The following is a 21,492-nucleotide window of genomic DNA, read 5'->3' as shown; positions in this document are numbered from 1 at the left end:
CAGAGGTACAGTGAGTAGGTAGATGATAGAGGAGTGAAATATATGGGCCAGGTTAGGGTAGGAAATCAGCGAGGTAGGTAGGAGAGATGATTGAGGGCTTTAAAGCCGATGATAAGGAGTTACTGTTTCATGTGGAAGTGTATGAGTAACACTGGAGGCTCTTGAGGAGTGGGGAGATGACTGAATGGGCTTTTTTTTAGAAAAATGATGAGGACACCAGAATGGAGAAAGGGGTAGGGTGAGGAAAGACTGCAAGCAAGTAAACCAGCAAGAATGTTGATCCAGTAGTCACGTTGGGATACAATAAATGATTGGATCCACATAATAGCAGTTTGGATGGGGAGGAAAGGGCAGATTCTAGAGATGTTTTGATCTTTGGGCCTTTAGCCTGGCACATGCCAAGTCTTCTTGTCCAGTTGGGCCAGGTTGGAATTTTCTTCATATTTGTCATGCACTTTACTATGCATCAAACACTGCTCTAAACAGTGGGGTAGGTTAGGCTGGACACAGTACCTGTCCCGCATGGCGCTCACAGTCTAGGAAGGAGGGAGAACAGGTACTGAATCTCCATTTTAAAATTGAGGAAACTGAGGAAAAGGGAAGTTCAGTAACTTGCCCTAGGTCACACAGCATGTAATTGTCAGAACCTGGATTAGAGAGTACAGATCCTCCGTTAGTCAGTCATTCAGACAGTCAATCATTTTTATTGAGCAGTTATCATGTGCAGAGCACTGTACTAGGCACATGGGAGAATATAGTGAATCCAAGGCCCATGGTCTTTCCAGTGGATAGAACACGGGCCCGCCTGTTTACCGGTTTTGACGTCTGTCTCCCCCCTGCTAGACTGCGAGCCCATCGAGGGCAGGGATTGTCTCTATTTGTTGCTGAATTGTACTTGCCAAGTGCTTAGTACAGTGCTCTGTACGCAGTAAGCGCTCGATAAATATGACTGAATGAATGAATGAAGAACCTGAATTCTAGATCTAGCTCTGCCATCGGTCTGCTGTGTGACCTTGGACAAATCACATAACTTCTCTGGACTTCAGTTACCTCAACTGTAAAATGGGGATTAAGACCGTGAGCCTTGTGCAGGCCACGGACTGTGCCCAAGCTAATCTGCTTTTATCCATCCCAGCGCTTAGGACAATGCCTGACACATGGTAAGGACTTAAATACAATTTTTTTTAGTAGTAGTGGACCAAACTGCTGTTATTATGTTCACTCACCACGTCCCCAAGGCAGACCAGGGTTCCAGGGACTGAGGATGCTTGGAGTGCTCTCTGTGTCTACTCATATTCTCTCTCTCTCGTTCCCCATTTTAGGTCACTCTGCTAGAGCCCTCTTCTGCTTCTAACTGAGGTTTGGAGAGGATGGATGGCACAGATCTCTCCTTCGGCATTGCGATTCTGTTGCAGATCAGCATTGGATCCATAGTGAATGTCTTCCTCCTCCTGTTCTATGCAAGCATCACCTCCGCCAGCCTCAAGCCCAGTTCCCCTGACCTGATCCTCGCCCACCTAGCTTTGGCCAACATCATCATCCTCCTCACCTATGGAATCCCGGAAGCCTTGTCAGCTTGGGGCTGGAGAAATTTCCTGGATGCGGTTGGATGTAAAATCCTCTTTTACCTGTACCGGGTGGCCCGGGGCCTTGCCATCTCCTCCACTTGCCTCCTGAGCGTCTTCCAGGCCATCACCATCAGCCCCAGCACTTCCTGGTTGGCGGGAGCCAAAGTCAAGTTACCCCAGTGCATCGCCCCCTTCTGTGCCTTCTCTTGGCTCCTCAACATGTTGATTGACGTTACTGCCCTGATCTACATGACCGGTCCCCAGAACAGCAGCAGCGTCCGACTCACACTGGATCTCAAATACTGCTCGACCATCAGTGCCAGTGAAGCGAGTGTCCTGGCCTTTGCGGTCGCCTTGGCCCTCCGCGACCTGTTCTTCGTGGGACTCATGACCCTGGCCAGTGGCTACATGGTGCTCATTCTCTACAGGCACCACCGACAGGTCCGACACATCCACGGGACCGGCCGCTCCTCCAGGGTGATGTCCGAGGTCACGGCAGCCAAGAGGGTCATCACCCTAGTCACCTTCTATGTCCTCCTCTACGGGCGGCAGGCCATCATGCTGAGCGTTTTGATAAACGTGAAGGGGATTTCTCCCCTGCTGATGAACATCCACATGGTGCTGGGGTTTGCCTTCTCGGTCGTAAGTCCATTCCTGATGATCATGAGCGACAGGCGGATGAGAATGTTCTGTAGAAGGGGATCTCCTGGATCCGAAGTAGATCCCTCCTAGGATTCCAGAGAGGCCACCACCCTCCCACTGGGTCCCGCTGGAGTGACCGTAAGGTCTGTTATGGCAAGACCTCATCCAGGATGGTGCACTGCTCCGAATCCCAGTGTGCCTAAGGCAGGACCGATTAAGAGTGACTTGATGGCGAATGGGGGTGTTTCCCCAGCTTGGAAAATCCATTCATTCATATATTCAAGTAGTTACTGTGTACATAATATTGTACTAAGCGCTTGAGAGAGTACAGTTTAACAATCTAACAGACACATTCCCTACCCACAGTGAGCTTACAGTCTACAGGGAGAGACACTGATATAAATAAATAAATAGATAAATAAATAAATAAATGATATGTACATAAGTACTGTGGGGCTGGGAGGAGGGATGAATAAAGGGAGCAAGTCAGGGTGATGTAGAAGGGAGTGAGAGAAGAGGAAAGGAGGTCTTAGGGAAAGCCTCTTGCAGGAGATGTGCCGTCAATAAGGCTTTGAAGACGGGGAGAGTCATTGTCTGTTGGAAAAGAGGAGAAAGGATGTTCCAGGCCAGAGTCAGGACGTGGGCGAAAGGGCAGTGGCTAGATAGAGGACGTTGTGGTATAGTGAGAAGGTTAGCGTTAGAGGAGTGAGGTGTGCGGGCCGGGTTGTAGTAGGAGAGAAACTCAAACTGTGAGATGTAACAACAGAGAATGAGGAAGCAGAGATCATTGCTAATGGAAATGAATGAATTAATCAAGAGATAGCATTGACTGAATGCCTGCTTTTTGCAGAGCTGTGTATTAAGCACTTGGGGGATTTCAGTTTAGCTCGAAAATCTGATCTCTGTCCTTAAGGAACTTGCAGACTTAGTAGGGAGACCGAGCCAAGATAAATACAGATGAAAGACCCCAGCTCAAACCCTAAACCTAGGTGGGATATGTGAGGGAGTAAGCATTTAAATAGAAGGGTGTGAAAGTCCAAGTGTGCAGAAATGTCAAGGTGTCATATCCCACCTACACAAAATAGTTGCTTTTGGCAATTTGGGATGATATTCCTAGACACCGAGTTTTCTCCAAAATGGTATCAGTTTTTCACTAGACTGTATGCTCCTTGAGGGCAGAGGGAAGATCCAGGAAATTTTATCATTCCCTCCCAAATGTTCAGTACATTACTGTGCTCTCAATAAGTGCTAACGAAAAACTATTGATTGATTCAGTACAGTGCTACCAAAGGTTTGGTAGTCTTCAGGACTCTGGGGGAGAAGAGGAGGAGAGAGGGAGAGGAGAAGAAGAGAAGAGAATAAGAGGAGGTGAGAAGAGAGAAGCAGCATGACTTAAAGGAAAGAGCATGGCCCTGGACTCGGAAGACCTGAGTTCTAATTCCAGCTCCACCACTGTCTATTTTGTGACCTGGGGAATGTCACTTCATTTCTCTGTGCCTCAGTGACCTCATCTGTAAAATGGGGATTGAGACTGTGAGCCCTACCGGGGACAGGGACTGTGTTCAACCCGATTTGCTTGGATTCACCCCAGCGCTTAGTATAATGCCTGGAACATAGTAAGCACTTTTCAAATACCATAGTCATCATTATTATATAATTATTTAACTTCTCTATGCCTTAGTTACCTCAGGGGGGATTAAATGGAGATTAAATTGGGATTAAAATGGTGAATAAGACTGTGAGCCCCACTTGGGATATGGATGATGAGCTTGTATCTACTCCAGTGCATAGTACAGTGCCTGGCACATAGTAAGCAGTTAACAAATATCTTTTAAAAAAAGGAGGGCAAGCAAGAACACTAATGGCTCCTCTTTCCCAGCTACTGAGTTATTGGGAAGGCTCCTCGGCTTTATGGACCACAATTCTCATTCATTCATTCATTTAATCATATTCACTGAATGCTTCCTTTGTGCAGAACACTGTACTAAGTGGTTGGGAGAATACATTATAGCAATAAACAGGTACATTTCCTGCCCACAATGAATTAACAGTCTACTGGGTCCCCAAAATGTGGGTGGGGAAGACCTGTCTCGATTCCTGAGAACAAAGTAATGAGTTGAGGGGTAGAGAGAACTGGGCTGATGGTGTGATCACCTGGGTAACAGTCCAAAGTCTCAGGAACTGTCAAAATTTCCCCACACCTGATTCTGGAAGGAGGGAGGAAGCTGTGGTGTAGGAAAAGGAGAATGAGGCCTGGGAGTCAGAGGACCTGTCTTCGAATCCTGCCTCTTCCACTTGTCTACTGGGTGACCTTGAACAAGTCACTTAACTTCTCTGGGCCTCAGTCACCTCATCTGTAAAATGGGGATTAAAGCTGAGACCTCCTGGAGGGACGTGGACTGTGTCCAACCTGATTATCTTGTACCTCCTCCAGGGCTTACAACAGTGTTTGGCACATAGTAAACGCTGTACAAATACCATAAAAAAAGGAAGGCCCAGGATACAGGAACAAGGATGGCGAGGTTGTGGTCCCTGCTTGTGGATGGCTGAAGAGAGGGAGGGAGAGGAGAAGGAAGGGAATCAGGGAGAGGGGGGCAGCTGTCACTCTAACCTTTTTGAGATGACACTCCCTTCCTGAGGAAAGCTAGCAGGAAGAGATGTGCAGATAAGGAGGGGGCTGATGGGCTGTTATAACACAGGAGCATCTGTGACCACGTGTGACCCTTAGAGTGAGGGTGTCAGACACCCATGGACCATGGGTAGGAACTGGCATGTTCCTGGGGGCTGCAGAATATTGACACTGAGGCTGTCTTGCCTCTCCATGGGCATCTCTGATGGATCAAGTACCAGAGGATCTGGGGAGAGATCTGGGAAGGAATTTGAGCATTTCTAGAAATTCCAGGTCGAGTGTCAGAGTGGATTAGTGTTCAGTGAGTCACTCATTCACACACACACACTAACCACTCCCTGAGGGAGGAGAGAGAAGAGGAAAGTAGCTGATAAATGCGGCCTCGGGCTTGTCCTAACAGAGTCTGACTGTCCGAGCTAGCAATAAGTGATAGAGACTTGTGAGTAGGATAAGGTCATCTTTCTTCTCAGTGTGGTTTCAGGCTTTTCGTAGGAACTCCTGCCCTGAGAGCCAGGGCTGGTCATTCCTGAAGAGCCTTCTTCAAAGGCTTCCACCTTCCCAATCCCTGGACCTTTGGAGCAGAGGCTCCTCAGCATTAGCCTGGACCCTCTCTTATTCGAGGTCTTGGGAAAAAACTGGTTTTAATCTTGATACATAGGAGACAACGTGCTGCCATCAGATGACCACTGCAAAGTCAGACGGGCCCTAGGTAGCAACCAGGTGGTGACTGGCAGGCAGGACTGGGGCAGAGAGAGGCGGCTGCACAGTACCCATCTTCCTGTGCCCCGCAGTTTCCCCTCCCTTTTTCTGCAGCCTTGTCACTGGGGGGAGCGAGACTGCAGTTACCATGGCCTGGTAGAAACCAGTCCCTACCCCCTCTCAGTCATGTACCAAGTCACCATTGATCAGCAACAATCCATGATCCCATCGGAGCAGGAAGGGCATTTGGGAGCACAGAGAGGAGATCATCAAAAGCTAGTGTCCTGACCTTCCTCTCTCTATCCATCTCCCTGCATTTGTCCCCTCCTTCCAGTCCCCATCTCCTTCTGTCCCCTATTCCTCCTTTCCTTCCCCTGTGTGCTTCCCCTGCTCCTTCCCCCATTCCTCATCTTAGATGACACAATCCCCCTCTTAACTCCATATCCAGGGGTCTTTAGTCAATCAGTCAATCATATTCCCTGAGCACTTATTGGGTACAGAACACTGTACTGTCTGGAAGAGTACACTATAACAGAGTTGGTAGAGACATTCCCTGCTCACAGTGAATTTATATGCTAAAGGGAGAGACAGGCATCAATATAAATCATTAAATTGCAAATATGTACATACTTGCTGTGGGGCTGAGTTGGGGGTGGTGAATAAAGGGAGCAAAATAAAGGGATTTTCAGTGTTCTGACTCAAGCTATTCCCACAGACCACCCCTAAATCTGCAGATCTACCAAGGTCATATTCCTGGCAATTGCCTAGTGATCTAACGGTCTATACAGCGTCAACATATGCCCTGTCACTTTGTCCATAAGTAACCTTTAAAGATAAAATTCTTACAGGTATTGTGTACTGTGCAACATTCTTGCCTGGCATACCTGATGTCCCAGGACAACACAGTTGGTATAGAGAGTGTGAGGGGCTGGAGAAGCCATTAGCATTCGAATCAACTCCTTCATGCATGTTCTCAGGCCCACAGTGTTTTTGACTGGACTGAGTTTCACCTGTCATTTCCCACAGGAGACTAAATCGCTAAGCTGAAAAGCCACCCATATCTTTGACACTGCCCCCGTTTATAAAGAGGTTTTATTTTGCCTGTATAGACTGCATTTGGGGGGTCATATAAAATTGGTTATTTGGTTGCATAGTCTGGCTAGTTTTTATTTCTCCATGACTCTTCTTTATCTGAATCTGCATAGAAGTGGAACCCTATTTTGTGGGGAGTCACTAGACATTAATCGATCTCTCTGTTTCAGATGGTTTTGGAAGTGAAATCTCTTTGGTGTCATTAGTTCAGTTAGATCCCATTCTGAGGTGGAACCCTGATTTTGTTTCTTCACAAACATTAGAGAGAATTCCAAGCTCTTAGTACAGTGCTCTGCACATAGTAAGTGCTCAATGAATACGATTGAATCAATGAATTAGAGAGCTGTTGTAGCACATTAGTTGGGCTGATGGGAAAGAAGCCAGATCTTCCTCCATCATAGGAGAGTTACTCCTCTAGAAGCCTCTGAAGATATGTGTTCAACCCCCTTTCCCGTCCATCCCAACCCCATTAGAGTCCATGTGAGTCTTGTCTCTCCCAGGGATTCTGTGGCTTTCAGCTTTCCTGTCCTCTCTCCCTACATCACATACACACCCCCATATCTCTCACCTTCCACTTCCTGCTCTACCATTCCTGCTGCCATCACTACAGAGCTCATCACTACCTCCTGCCCCCTTTACCTGGGCTTGACACATGAAGGAGTTGAAACCAGATTGGGATGGGGGAAGAGGAAGGCAGAGGTGGAGGAGAAAGGGCTTCCTTCATCATCACCGAGCTTCCTTTCCATCTCTGCATGCCCACCTTCTCTAAGGCACCCTTCCTCTGTGCTCCCCATCATCCAAAATCCTGACCCCACTAACCTTGGGTTTTCTCCAACTTTCTCCCTTCCCCAACTCTTTCTTCCTTAAATAACCCCCACCCTCTAAACCTCTCTTCTCCCCCAAGCATTGCTTCCCAGGCTTTGACCCTCCTCATCTTTTTAACTCTAGAGGGTGAAGACTGCTGGGTGTGGAAGAGGTTGGAGAGTGGACAAAGCAAAGTCAACTCATTAAGATCCTCCATGAGACCTTCCTTGATAAAGGCCTCTTTTCTCCAGTTCCCTCTCCTTCAAGTGTTATCTTGGTTTTTTTGACCTTTGTGCATTTGATATTCACCCAACCCTCAGCCACACACCACTTATTTACCTATCTAAAATTATGTATTATAAATTATTCATTCATATTGTCTGTTGTCCACTATAGACTGTAAACTTATTGTGGGCAGGGATTGTGATTATGAACTCTATTGTATTGTACTCTCCCAAGGGCGTAGTATATTGCTCTGCACAAAGTAAGCACACAGTAAATACCATTGATTGATTGTTGTAACAGCATGACAAATACTTGCAAAAATAAATTTCACGCAAAAAGAATTTTTGGGAACTGGGGAGAAAGGAAGGCAATTCAGAGGTGCGGAAGAAGGGCCAAAAACACTGAGAGAATAAGGAGAAATGGACTAGGAAGAACAATGTAGATCTACTTTTCTGATGAATTCACTCAAGCTGAGACAAAAGTTGCTTTATTAAGTGATTAAACTTTTTTCTACTCAGTCATTTTTCTCAAGCTGCAGATGAAAGACTGATTCTGGGGAGTAGATGGCAAGAGTCAGGTTGGCTCTGTTCTGTGCTCATCCCCGAGACCCATACTGACATCTTTCTTACCACAGGAAATTGTGCCCTGAACGGCTTCACCCCAGGCAAGGGCCCCATCCCCTTGGGAGTGGTGACATCACAATGCCATGTGTTCCACAACAGAACAGGGTTTGGGGGGCCATCACTGGGCAATGGCGTGGCCTAGGCTAAGACTCGATGAAGTTTCCCAGGTGGAAGATGTAGAATTGACGGGCTCCCACTTTCACTGGAAAATGCTCTGTGGACAGAGCAGCATTACCTCAGATCTGCATTCTCTCCCAGCTTTACAGGTCGGGGGCGATATGACCTCCTCAACTGCCCCACCGTCCAGGTAAGATGGGAATTGAGGGGAGGGGATTGGGCACAGGGAAGGTGTAATCACCTCCTCCAGACCTTCTGTTTAAGAGGAAGGGAGATGTTGATATCTCCCTTTGGGTTATACTGGTGAGCCATGGGGCCAGTGGAAGAGAGATGTGAAGGATAATGTTGGTATTTGTTAAGCGCTTACTATGTGCCAAGCATTATTTTAAGTGCTGGGGTAGATACAAGATAATCAGGTTGTCCCACGTAGAGCTCACAGTGTTCATCCCTATTTTACAGATGAGGTAACTGAGGCACAGAGAAGTTAAGTGAATTGCCCAAGGTCAAACAGCAGACAAGTGGTGGAGCAGGAATTAGAACCCATGACCTCTGACTCACAAGCCCATGTTCTTTACACTGAGCTATGCTTCCTCTCCCTGCTTAGAAGGATAGGAGTATGGCATTTTGGCTCTCTCACGTTTGAGACGGTAGAAAAGGTGGGTTCTCCATTATGGCCTAATTGGCCATGGGATTTGAATTTTCAGTAGCCATTTCAAGTGGGGCAGCTGGGGACAGAGGAGTGATTTATCCACAACCCAATGGAAGACGTTGTGTTGGCTCCACAACCCAAAATCTCAAGCCTGTCCCACATGTGTTTGTTAAACGTGTCACTCTGCTCAGGCTCTGCTGTCTTGAGAAGCAAGAAATGGATCAGAACTGAATGGGGAAGGGTTGAGCAGAGGTTTGGGTTTCAGGAAATCTGGAGGGGTTGTGGCAGGGAAAGGAGCCATGTCTGGGGAAAAAAAATATCATTCGGGAAGGAGTACCTGGGAAGGTGGAGTTGGAGATAACATGACAGTAGTGGAGCTGGAGTGAGTTAATGAAAGAGGCGTACAAATGTGCCAGAAGATTTGTGCCATGCAGCTGGTGACAGGCAGCGAATACATCCAGCTGGTGTGGAGGTGCGTAAAACAACCACCCCACTGGTACCATAATTGTCAGATGTGTGGCCCTGTTGGCCTAGATGGGGTCGGCCTAGAGTCTTTCCATCCACATTTACAACATGGCAAACCCCAGCCCAACCCAGAATGCTCCATGCATGGCCCCTTCGATCCCTCTGTACACAAATGAGACCCATGCTCTAATACTTATATTAGACTTCTCTCTGACCTTCCTTCCTCCTCTCTCACCCCGCTCCGGTCTATTCTTCACTCCGCTGCCCGGCTCATCTTCCTGCAGAAACGATCTGGGCATGTCACTCCCCTTCTTAAACAACTCCAGTGGTTGCCTATCGACCTCCGCTCCAAACAAAAACTCCTCACTCTAGGCTTCAAGGCTCTCCATCACCTTGCTCCTTCCTACCTCTCCTCCCTTCTCTCTTTCTACCGCCCACCCTGCACGCTCCGCTCCTCTGCCGCCCACCTCCTCACCGTCCCTCGGTCTCGCCTATCCCGCCATCGACCCCTGGGTCACGTCCTCCCGCGGTCCTGGAACGCCCTCCCTCCTCACCTCCGCCAAACTGATTCTCTTTCCCTCTTCAAAACCCTACTTAAAAATCACCTCCTCCAAGAGGCGTTCCCAGACTGAGCTCCTCTTCCCCCTCTACTCCCTCTGCCATCCCCCCTTTACCTCTCCGCAGCTAAAGCCTCATTTTCCCCTTTTCCCTCTGCTCCTCCACCTCTCCCTTCCCATCCCCACAGCACTGTACTCGTCCGCTCAACTGTATATATTTTCGTTACCCTATTTATTTTGTTAATGAATTGTACAACGCCTTGATTCTATTTAGTTGCCATTGTTTTTACGAGATGTTCTTCCCCTTGACGCTGTTTATTGCCATTGTTCTTGTCTGTCCATCTCCCCCGATTAGACTGTAAGCCCGTCAAACGGCAGGGACTGTCTCTATCTGTTGCCGACTTGTTCATCCCAAGCGCTTAGTACAGTGCTCTGCACATAGTAAGCGCTCAATAAATACTATTGAATGAACTTATATATCCGTCTTGACTTCTGCATCAGCCTCCTTGTTGACAGCCCAGCCTCCTGCCTGTCCCCATTTCAATCCAATCAGTCAGTTATTATTTCCTGAGCACTTACTATGTGCAGAACATGATACTTAGCACTTGGGAGAAGACATATTACAGCAGAGTTGGTTAAATATTCCCCGCCCCCAAAGAGCTCAGTCTAGAGGGGGAGACAGACATTGATATAAATAAATCAATTATGAATATGTAAATAAGGGCTGTGGGGCTGAGGGAGTGGGGTGTAAAGAGAGAGAATTAGAGTGACACCAAGGGGAGTGCGAAAAGAGAAAAGGAGGGCTTAGGCAGGGAAGGTCTCTTGGAGGAAATGTATCTTCAATAAGGGTCTGAAGGTGGGAAGAGTATAATATGTAGGATATGGAGTGGAAGGATATTGCAGGCCAGAGGCAGGATGTGATGGAAAGATCAGCCGTGAGATAGGTGAGATCGAGGTACAGTGAGAAAGATGCCATTAGAAGAGCAATATGTGTGGGCTGGGTTGTCATAGGAGAGCAACAAGGTGAGGTAGGAGGGGGCTAGGTGATTGAATGCTTTAAAGTCAGTGGCAAAGAGTTGTTGTTGATGTGGAAGAGAATGGGCAATCACTCGAGATTCTTAAAGAATCGTTAAAATCAATCGTTTTATCTAATACTATCTTTCCTCATTGATTTCCTACCACAACTTAGCCCCCACACTCTCCTTATCTCATGCCAATCTATTCACTGTATCTCAATCTTCATTCATTCAATAGTATTTACTGAGCGCTTACTATGTGCAGAGCACTGTACTATGCGCTTGGAGTGTACAAATCGGTAACAGAGACAGTCCCTGCCCTTGGACGGGCTTACAGTCTAATCGGGGGAGACTGACAGACAAGAACAATAGCAATAAATACAATCAATCTTGCCTATCAAGCTGGTGACCCCTTGTTGACATCCATACTCTGGCCTGAAACTCTCTCCTGCTTTATAAATGCCTCCAATGGCAGCCCATTCAACTCTCTATCAAGCACAAACTCCTCACTATCAGATTCAAGGTCCTCAGTCAACACTCTCCACTTTACCTATCCTCGCTTGTCTCTCACTACAACCCAGCCCACACACTTCATCCCTCTAATACCAATGTGTTCACTGTTCCTGGCTCTCAACTCACCTGCCACTGACCATTTCTTCACCCTCCCTCCTGCCTGGAATACCTCCTTTTATGTACCTTATAGATCAATACTCTCCTTAGCTACAAAACCTTAATGAAATCATACCTCCACCAGGAGGTCCCCCAGGATAAGCCGTCATCCCCCCACCTTATTTTCTTCCTGTACTGCTTCCTCCATCCCACTTTCATTCATTCACTCATTCATTCATATTTATTGAGCTCTTACTGTGTGCAAAGCACTGTACTAAGCGCTTGGGAGAGTACAGTATAACAACAATCACATTCCTGCCCACAACAAGCTCACAGTCTAGAGGAAGAGACAGACATCACTATAAATAAACAAATGAATAAATTACAGATATATACAGATATATACATATGTGCTGGGGGAATGGGAGGGAGGAGCAAGTAAGAGCCACACAAAAGGCAGTGGGAGAAGAGGAGAGGAGGGCTTAGTCAGGGAAGGTTTCTTGAAGAAGATGTGCCTTCAGTAAGGCTTTGAAGTAGGGGGAGAGCAATAATCTGTCTGATACGAGGAGGAAGGGCATTCCGGGCAGAAGCAGGACTTGGCGAAAAGGTCAGTGGCATGATAGATGAGATCGAGGTACTGTGAGAAGGTTAGCATTAGAGAAAACAAGTGTATAGGCTAGGTTGTAGTAGAAGAGTAACCAGGTGAGATAGTAGGGGGCAAGATAATTAAGTGGTTTATAGCCATTGGTTGGCTTTAAAATGCTTTAAAGCCAACCAATATCCACTTAAGTACTCATGCCATCCTAAACCTCAAAACACTCAAGTACCTATCCCTATCCTTGTTGCTTTCCTAAACTTTAATATATTTCACTATCTGTCTCCCCATAAGTTCCTTGAGGACAGGGATCATGTCTAGCAACCATATCATATTGTCCTGAAGAATGAATACAGAGATTTCCTCAAAGTAAACATCTAACAAATTTTATCCATCGATTCATTTGATGAAATTACTTAATATGCACTGGGCTCCAAACGCCTAAATACTTACCCCCATGACTTTTGAGCTCTCTGGACATCTTGTATTGAAAGAGAATTGCATCCCCGAGTGGTATGAGGAAATCTAGAATCTGTTCCTCATTACTCTAGGCCAAGTCTAGGCTCAGAGCTGAAGGGGATCAGGGGAGAAACAGCACACTGAGTTAATTATAAACAGATTGTCTTTGGTCTCCTTTCATTCAACAGTATTTATTGAGTGCTTACTATGTGCAGAGCACTGTACTAAGCGCTTGGAATGTACAAATCGGTAACAGGTAGAGACAGTCCCTGCCCTTTGACGGGTTTACAGTCTAATCGGGTGAGACGGACAGATAAGAACAAATCTAAGCAGCGAGTGTAAACGACTCGTTCTAGGATCTTGGAAAGGAAGGGTAGTAGGGAGATAGGGCGATAACTGGAAGGGGAAGTGGGTTCGAGAGAGGGTTTTTTTAGGATGGGGGAGACAAAGGCATGTTTGAAGGCAGAGGGGAAGAGGCCATTGGAGAGTGAGTGGTTATAGATAGAAGTTAAGGAGGGGAGGAGGGCAGGGGCTATGGTTTTTATAAGGTGAGCGGGAATGGGGTCCGAGGCGTAGGTGGAGGGGGTGGCACTTGTGAGGAGAGGAGATCTCCTCTGAGGATACTGCAGGGAAGGATGGGAAAGTAGGGGAGAGGGTCAAACATTCAGAATTATTCCTTTGCTGCCTGCAAAGCTCATGTCAGCACCTTAGCAGGATTAGGTAGGGCCCACCTATACTGGCATCAAGCTGGACACGATTGGAAGGGTCTTTACAGACACTCATGTGTATTGTCCTTGATGAGGCTCCTCCCTCCAGTTTCACACGCAGCCTCATGCTTCCTCTCTTTTTCATGGCCATACTCCCCACGCTTTGGAGATAAGGACTGGTTCAGTAGGAGGAAGGGAGCACACCTTTCTATTACTGCTCCTGGTCTGTCTTCTCCCATGCTTTCAAACCGGCTTCCAGGCCAACTCCACCAAGAAGGCTTCTCCCATGGTGCAGTGTGGAAAGGGTGGACCCTATGCCATCTTTAAAAGCTCCCCTGTAACCAATCATTTTGTGAGGACCAATCATGCAGTCTTATTCAAATTTATTGCCGTAACCCTTTCTGCATGATGGCTTCCAGGTAGTTTCTCCCAAAAATGGTGGTGGTAATGCCCATCCCAAATATGAGTTGAGTTGAGTTGTTCAAGGTGCTTTTTTGAGAGACACATAATTCCTTTCATCTGCTAGCATACCATGGTGCTGCATATACTTCAATATCCGAGTATCTTTTCCCAGTGCTTAGTATAGTGCTTGTCACAAAGTCATCATCTACCAAAGGACAGGAATAATGATAATGATTACAGTGTTTGCAACAATGTTGATAAGGATATATTAGTGCTTTCCTGCAATCCAATTATGATCTATGTTGCTCTTCTTCACATCTAAAGATACAGTTTTTGACAGTGCTTTTTCAGACATGGGGTCAGTGATACTACAGTGGACACTGTGTGGTTCGAGGTTCACTTTGCCATGTAGTTAGAGTAGAGCTGGGTTTTACAATGAAGTGAGTGTCCCATTGGCCTACACAGTAATTGGACAACTGTATTTGACTCCACAGTCTGTTTAGATCTTCAAAATGCTTCAGGTTTGTAAAGCATTGCAAAAACCCTGCCTCTATAAAAAGTAATGCATTCATTTTCAATCACTCACTTCGAGTCCCCATCCCATATGAGGCTTACAGTCTGTTTGACCTGTTCTTGTTATTTCTCAATCAGTGATTGTTACAGGGCTTAGAATGCAGTAAGTGCATAACAAATACCATAATGATGATGTGAGCTTTTAGAAGGTTAGGAGATCGGTTTCTGGATCAGCTCGGGGCCAATTTTGCAGGCATTACCTCTTCTCTCCTTTTTATCTTGAGATATTTTCTGATAATTCCATGCCTTCTTCCACCCACACCCTCATAAATGCTTTCTCCTTTGATGTGCAGGCTTGAAAAACAAAACTTGAACAAAGAGGATCCACTAGCGTGTGATGGAAGAAGGAGGCACATCAGAGCAGGGTCTGTCCATTACAATTCAAGTTATCCAGATCCCATTTGGTCCTTCGGGAAGCTGAGGGTGAGCCAGTGGGGAGAAGTCACTGGAGAGACTGAGATGGGGAGAGGAGGACGTTTGGTATCCATGAAGCCTTGGGGAAATGATGCAAAGACCCACAATCCTATAAAAATACTGGAATATTCATTTCAGTGACTATCGAGTTGCTGGTTTGGTCTTACAGATTTTCTTTGAAAATATTTACTCACTAGTGTTCAGAGTAGTAGTGATTATGACTACTGGCTTTACCAAAGAGAAAGAGCTTGGCACCATTTCTTTACATTAGCAGCATTTATTGGACACATCCTAGAAGCCACATTTACACAGATTCATCAGGAAATTTGTCATACCTCCAGAAAATACACAAAGGTCTATCACCATAAGTAATAGCATTTGCCGAGTACCTAAGGCACTTGGTACTTACTGAGTGTAGAGCCCTAAGGTAGGATCTTGGGAGGAGTAAATAGAAAAGAATGAGTTTCTACCCCCAAATAGCATTTACCTGTGCCTGACAGAGAATTGATGTGGGTGTTAGAGGGGCATTCTCATACTATGTTGTAGTTGGTGACTTAGGGACCCTCGCACCCAAAAGGAGAGCCAAATGTGGGCTGGTGGGCAGCATTGCCTTCTGAAAAAGGAGTGTACTTTCCCCCTCCAGAGATTCCACTAGTTTGTGAGGGAGAATACAGTTCTGGTCCTCAGGCATTCTCAAAGAGGGAACTCCACAAGTTGACGCTGGACCAATAGGATCCTGGGAAAATCCTTTGCTCCAGTACATCAAGTACTAATGGAGGCCACATATGGCTTGAAGCAGTTAGGAGAGAGTTTCAGTGGTCAGAAGGAAAAAGAGATTCCTTATCATCCTGCTACCCTAATCAAAACTATCTTATTCAGTCAGAAATTTGAAGTCAGCCTGGCTCTGGGGCCCAAAGTTCCTATTCTGTCCCACAAGCATGAGTTGACTGTCTGGGGAATATTGTTTTGATAGGGAATAGCATCTCTAGGAAGTTTGAGTATTCCTGGAATTTGGCTGGACCATAGAAGCAGAGCCCTGATAGAGCTGAAAGGAAGAGCAGCATAATTAGCATAATGAATTTTTAATGGTCAAAGTGACTTCTACCCTCTTCACACTGATCATTCAGAGTTACTCTTCTACTGCCTGCAGAGCTCTTTTCAGGTGCCGTAAGAGAGTTGAATTCAGTCCGCTGCTCACCCAGATGAGGCAAGTCTAGACTGCCAGAAGCTGACTCCTCTCTTAGCCTTGACTCCTCTCTCATTCAACCCCGCATATTCAATCCATCACTAAATTCTGTCAGTCCCACCTTCATGACACTGCTAAAATCAGCCCTCTCCTCTCCATCCAAAATGCTTCCACATTAGTACAATCACTCATCCTACCCCACCTTAATTACTGCATCAGCCTCCTTGCTGACATCCCAGCCTCCTGCCTTTCCCCACTCTAATCCATACTACACTCTGCTGCCCGAGTCATTTTTCTACAGAAACATTCAGGACTCCACAAAAAATTCCAGTGGTTGCCTATTCACCACCACCTATTGGCTTGAAAGCACTCAATCACCTTGTCCCCTCTTACATCACCTTGCTTCTCTCCTCCTACAACCCAGCCAACACACATCGCTCCTCTAACGCTAACCTTCTCAATGTACCTCGATCTTGTCTATCTTGCCTCTGACCTCTTGCCCATGTCCTGCCTCTGCCCTGGAAAGTCCTCCCTCTAAAAATTCGACAAGCAATTACTTTCCCCTACTCCAAAGCCTTCTGGAGGGCACTTGTCCAGGAGGACTTCCCTAACTAAGCCCCCCCCACCCTTTCCCCTCCTCCCATTCCTTTCTGCATCACCCCGACTTGAATTGCAGACTGTAAGCTTATTGTGGGCAGGGAATGAGTCTGTTGATTGTTATACTGTACTCTCCCAAGTGCTTAGTACAGTTTCTACACACTGTAAGCTAAGTAAATATGCTCAATAAATACAATCAAATGAATAGATGAATATGACGGGCAAGGGCTTGACACTGCATTTTCCTCCTGGACCAGGCTTCTGCCTCTGGAGGACAGATTAGTGAAGCCCTTCAGATTCCAACTCAATCTCATTCTTTCTCCATAATCCAGAGCTGTTTTTCCTGCCTTCTGTTGATGTGGTAGGGTGTAATAGCAGGTGGGAAGCTAAATCTTCGGTTGCTTCTCCTAGGCTGCCTCCAGCAAAGACTTTACACTAGATGCAGAACACTTCCTACCTGTAAATCCTGCCCCTCTAGACTGTCTGTCTCCCCCTCTAGACTGTGAGCTCACTGTGGGCGGAATGTGTCTGTTGTTCTATTGTACTCTCCCAAGAGGTTGCTGCTTACTACAGCTTTGCACACAGTAAATGCTCAATAAATACGATTCATTGAATGAAAAAATGAATGAAGATTTCCCCAAAATGAGCTGCCATAGAGGAACTTTTAAAGATGGTAATCATCCAGCCCTTCCCATAATGGCTGCTATGCCACTTTTCTTCACAAATGGCCACGTGACGGTAGGTACCCTCTTGTGAAAATGCTACCAAGTGCCTTCTCTCAAAGATGGCACTGCCAATACCCATTTCACATGTGGACTTCTTGTTGTTGTTGCCTTATGTTGTCGAGTTGTGTCCTATCCCCAGCGATGCCATGGACACACCTTTCCCAGGATGCTCAATCTCAATCTATACTCATTCTGGCAGTGTATCCATAGAGTTTTCTTGGTAAAAATACAGAAATGGTTTACCCTTGCCTTCTTCTGCACAGTAAACCTGAGTCTCCAACCTCAACACTCTCCTATGCCACTGCTGCCCCGCATGGGTGAGTTTTGACTTGTAGCAGATTGCCTTCCACTTGCTAGCCACTGCCCAAACTAGGAATGGAATGGGTAGACCTCCATTTGACTCTCCCTCCCATAGTCGAGACTGGTAGAGTACTGGAAACTCTCCAGGTGCGACCCTGAGAGGTGCACACGTGGGGTACTTGTGGTTTATTTGTTGGGTGTGAGGTTGGGGTCTCTGGGTCAAGATGTTGAGGAGTTTTTTTGAGGATGCACCATGACATTTTTAGACAAGGAGCACCTTTTGGATCTCACCCCACCCTATGTGGATCTACATTTCCTTTGCCATGGTTCTGTAGGCAAACTCTGCTTTATTACATAGTTGCTGCACCATTTGACCTCCTCGGTGATTACATGGAAATATGGACTGCCTCACTTCCAAATGCCTCAAAATATTAGAAATTCAGTTTCCTGATCGGCAGAAGGGGAGATTTTCAGGTTTTAGCCTTTCTTCCTTTAATATTTTGAGAGATTTTCTGAGAATAGCCCTTGCTTCCACCACTCCCCAGAAAGCCTTCCTCATATGAAAGGCAAGCTTGAAAAAAAACACCATGCAGACAAGAGGATCCAGCAGAGGGTGGTGATGTAAGCAGAGACGAAAGGACAGGGTCTGCTGGTAACTTGTCCAAGGTCAAAAAGCAGAAAAGAGGCAGAGGAGGGATTAGAACTCAGCAATTCCTTTGACTCTCAGGCCTGTGATCTTTCCACTAGGCAATGCTGCTTCTTTAATGGACCACCAATCCCAGGGCAGCAAAAAGTCACATCCAAGCAAACAAAAACTTGAAAGAACATTATAGAGCCATAGGACATGATGCCTGTTTTCTAAGAGTATAGAGCATACTGGAAACAGAGGTTCAAGGAATGGTAATAATTGAGTGCCAACTGAATGCAGAGCACTGAACTAAGCGCTTGAGTGAGGGCAGGGGACGTAGGAAATATAGTCCTTGCTCTCAAGGATTGTGGGAAAAGGCTTGAGTGATTTCCCTCACCTATTCTGCTACCATATTCCATGACTGATCCTGGTCTTTAGGGCCATTTTATCCCTGAGCCTGTCTCCATCTCAGGACTTTGGATCCCATTCTATCCTCCGGCCTCTGAGAGCAAAATCCCATCTGTCTTCCCCACTGTTGCTGCTGTGATGTAACTGGGAGTCACAAACATCAAGCATCCTGTTTCTTTCACCCCTGCGGACCTTGAATGGTTCATTCCCATTGTCCCCCAACCCCACACTGCCCCATTTTGTATATATTGTCTTTCCCATCATATCTGATGTACCAATGATAAAGTGGTCTTTGTGACAGGTTGGAATTTGGGTTCCCAGATCGCCCAGACTGGAATGGGTTTCTTGAGAAGAGCCTTGAATAATAAGATCAGCGGTCTCTCAAGACTGGGAGGTCTCTCAGCAGACTCATCTCTAGGAAGCAGAGGGGCAGTGAGACTGCAACCACATTCGTGGTTCCATGTGGATCCCCCCAACCCCAAGTGACCCATCTCATCATTCCTCCATATCTGGGATCCTTGGGCAGTGAGTGTTCAAACCCATTGGGGTGTGGGGCTCCATGTCTCTCCACATGGAGAAGCAGTGTGGCCTAATGGGTAGAGTATGGGCCTGGGTGTCAGAAGGCTCTGCCACTTGTTTTCCGTGTAACCTTGGGCAAGTCACTTCACTTCTCTGTGCCTCAGTTACCTCACCTGTAAAATGGGGATTAAGATTGTGAGCCCTATGTGCGGCAGGAACTGTGTCCAACCCAATTACCTTGTATCTACCCAGTGCTTTGTACAATCCTGGCATATACTAAATGCTTAAAAACCCCACAATTATTGTTCTTATTGTTATTACATCCCACCCCTTGTCCTTTTCTCTCTCTGTTGATGTCTATATGGAACATCCATCAAGGACATACAACTTCCTTAGGAGCTGATGTGGAATTCGAGCTGGAAATGGGAGATGTCCTTCTCCCAAACATTCTCAACCTCTGGTTACTGTGAATGATCAGAAATGGACTGATGGCCGAGAAGGTGAAGGACAATATCTTAGAGTAATTCACCAGGTGAGGGGATTTTTCCCTCATGTTGACTAAAATGCTCAGCGTGACTGTCCCTTGTCCATAAAGGAGAACATAGTGACCAGGGTGACTACATTCTTCACCTCCCTGACCTCGGGCATCATCCTAGGGGAGCAACCAGATCCACTGAGGTGTTGGACCTGCCAGTGGTGTCTGTGAAGGACAAACACCATGTAGCCGCTGGCCGTGCTCATGAGCCCCACAAAGAACAAGTCCTGCAGGGAGAGGACCACCGTGTTTACCAGAGTGGGGACTGTAATTGGACTGATGGAGTAGCAATATTTGATAATAAACGTCATTTGAATATTGGTGAGGTTGCGGGATCTCTCCATGTACATCGGTATAGTTACCGCTATCAGCAGACTGAGGACCCAAGAGAAGAGACAGGAGGGGAGAATGCTTCTGGGTAATTTGGCTTTGGCCTCTGCCCACCGGGGTCTGCTGGGACTGATGGTGACAGCCTGGAAGATACTCAGTAGGCATGTGGTAGAGATGACAAGGCCCCGGCCCACTCGGTAGAGGTATAAGAGGATTTTACCTCCAAAGGAATCCAGGAAGTTCTTCAGCCCCCAAGCTGACATGGTCTCTGGGATTCCAAGAGTGAGAAGGATGACGGTATTAGCCAATGCCAGCTGCGCGAGGATCAAATCTAAAGGGTACATCTTGTGGCTGGTAAAGACCATGCGAGCACACACCAGGAGGAGGAAGACATTCCTCCAGATGCCAATAATGATCTGTAGCAGAAGCAGAATGCCATAAGACATCTAGCTAGCGTCCATTCTCTGGGATTCACAGCAGAACCTTTGTGAGACTTCATCCAAAGGAACGTGGTCTGGGGGATGGGGAGGTTAGAAGTTGCAGTGGCAAGACAAACAAACATTCCCACATAAACACACAGCAAAACACAGAAAGACCATTAGTTCAGGATAATAGTAATCATAATTATAATTTTGGTAGTTGTTGAGTACTAGGTGCCAGGCACTGTGCCAAGTGCTGGGGTGGTACAAGCAAATCAGGCAGTATTTGTGTTTGTATCTACTGGACCTGATATCAAATTGTAAAAATGCACAAATCCCACATTTGTTCCAATTGTATTCACATAACCCACCTCTGTCAAACTAAAAAAATAAGGGATCCTATTCTGGGCCCACAAAATATTTACTGAATACAGTGGCTGATTGAAAACCACTGGGAATAGAACAAGAGGCCCTGGTGTTTGCCCAAGGAGAAGAACCCAGCTTAGAGGATTAGAAGAACTGAGTTCTAGATCTAGGCCTCCCTGCCAGTGCCAGAGGTGTAGGATTCTGACTGGAGAATTACCCAAGGTATTTCACGAATTGGACATATCTCATGGATTATGAGAACAATAGTGAGCGGAGGTGGGTGACAAAGAGGTTCAGTGACTCCAAAGACTGCTGGGTCACAGAACTACAACCCAGAATTGGCACTGTGCTGCAGACAACAAATCCTGAATGTCAGTCTCCTTTCTGTGTCCTTCAGTGAATCATATTGTAGGTACATGAATTGATCACTTTCTGTTTTCTGAAACCCAGCCTCAACATGTATGTGCATTGGTTTATTCAGTTATTCCATTAATAATTCCCTTTATATTGTTTTCTCTGTAAATTAGCCCTATGTTTTCATAGGATAATTTTACCACCAGTGATATAGTCTCCCTCTCCTATAATCAATGCCTTACCGTGGCAGGAAAGTTTGCAAATGCCAATGAAACTTAGA

General features: G+C 46.3%; 1 protein-coding gene, 1 long non-coding RNA gene, 1 other non-coding gene and 1 pseudogene across 3 annotated transcripts; 2 read left to right on the top strand and 2 right to left on the bottom strand.

Annotated features, from left to right (window-relative positions):
• The first annotated feature begins 1,370 nt into the window (after window positions 1-1,370).
• LOC107547498 (olfactory receptor class A-like protein 1) lies at window positions 1,371-2,300 on the top strand. The gene has a single exon (XM_029056681.1). It carries the CDS (start codon window positions 1,371-1,373, stop codon window positions 2,298-2,300), a length of 930 nt encoding a protein of 309 aa, XP_028912514.1.
• A 6,088-nt stretch (window positions 2,301-8,388) lies between these two features.
• On the top strand, window positions 8,389-14,993 carry LOC114808785. Its single transcript, XR_003756556.2, has 2 exons — window positions 8,389-8,589; window positions 14,725-14,993. It is a non-coding gene; the product is annotated as an uncharacterized LOC114808785 (long non-coding RNA).
• A 2,687-nt stretch (window positions 14,994-17,680) lies between these two features.
• LOC114808793 lies at window positions 17,681-17,818 on the bottom strand. The gene has a single exon (XR_003756563.1). It is a non-coding gene; the product is annotated as a small nucleolar RNA SNORA7 (small nucleolar RNA).
• ORNANAV1R-PS3556 (vomeronasal 1 receptor ornAnaV1R-ps3556 pseudogene) lies at window positions 19,566-20,534 on the bottom strand (annotated as a pseudogene).

This window comes from Ornithorhynchus anatinus, unplaced genomic scaffold, assembly GCF_004115215.2.
Source record: "Ornithorhynchus anatinus isolate Pmale09 unplaced genomic scaffold, mOrnAna1.pri.v4 scaffold_224_arrow_ctg1, whole genome shotgun sequence".
Classification (NCBI taxonomy): domain Eukaryota; kingdom Metazoa; phylum Chordata; class Mammalia; order Monotremata; family Ornithorhynchidae; genus Ornithorhynchus; species Ornithorhynchus anatinus.
Note: the sequence above shows the minus strand (reverse complement) of the source record. Positions and strands in the feature narration are given on the sequence as shown.

Bases quoted from the DNA above. Each gene is read 5' to 3' on its own strand.
- LOC107547498 (XM_029056681.1), top strand. From the start codon at position 1,371: ATGGATGGCACAGATCTCTCCTTCGGCATTGCGATTCTGTTGCAGATC.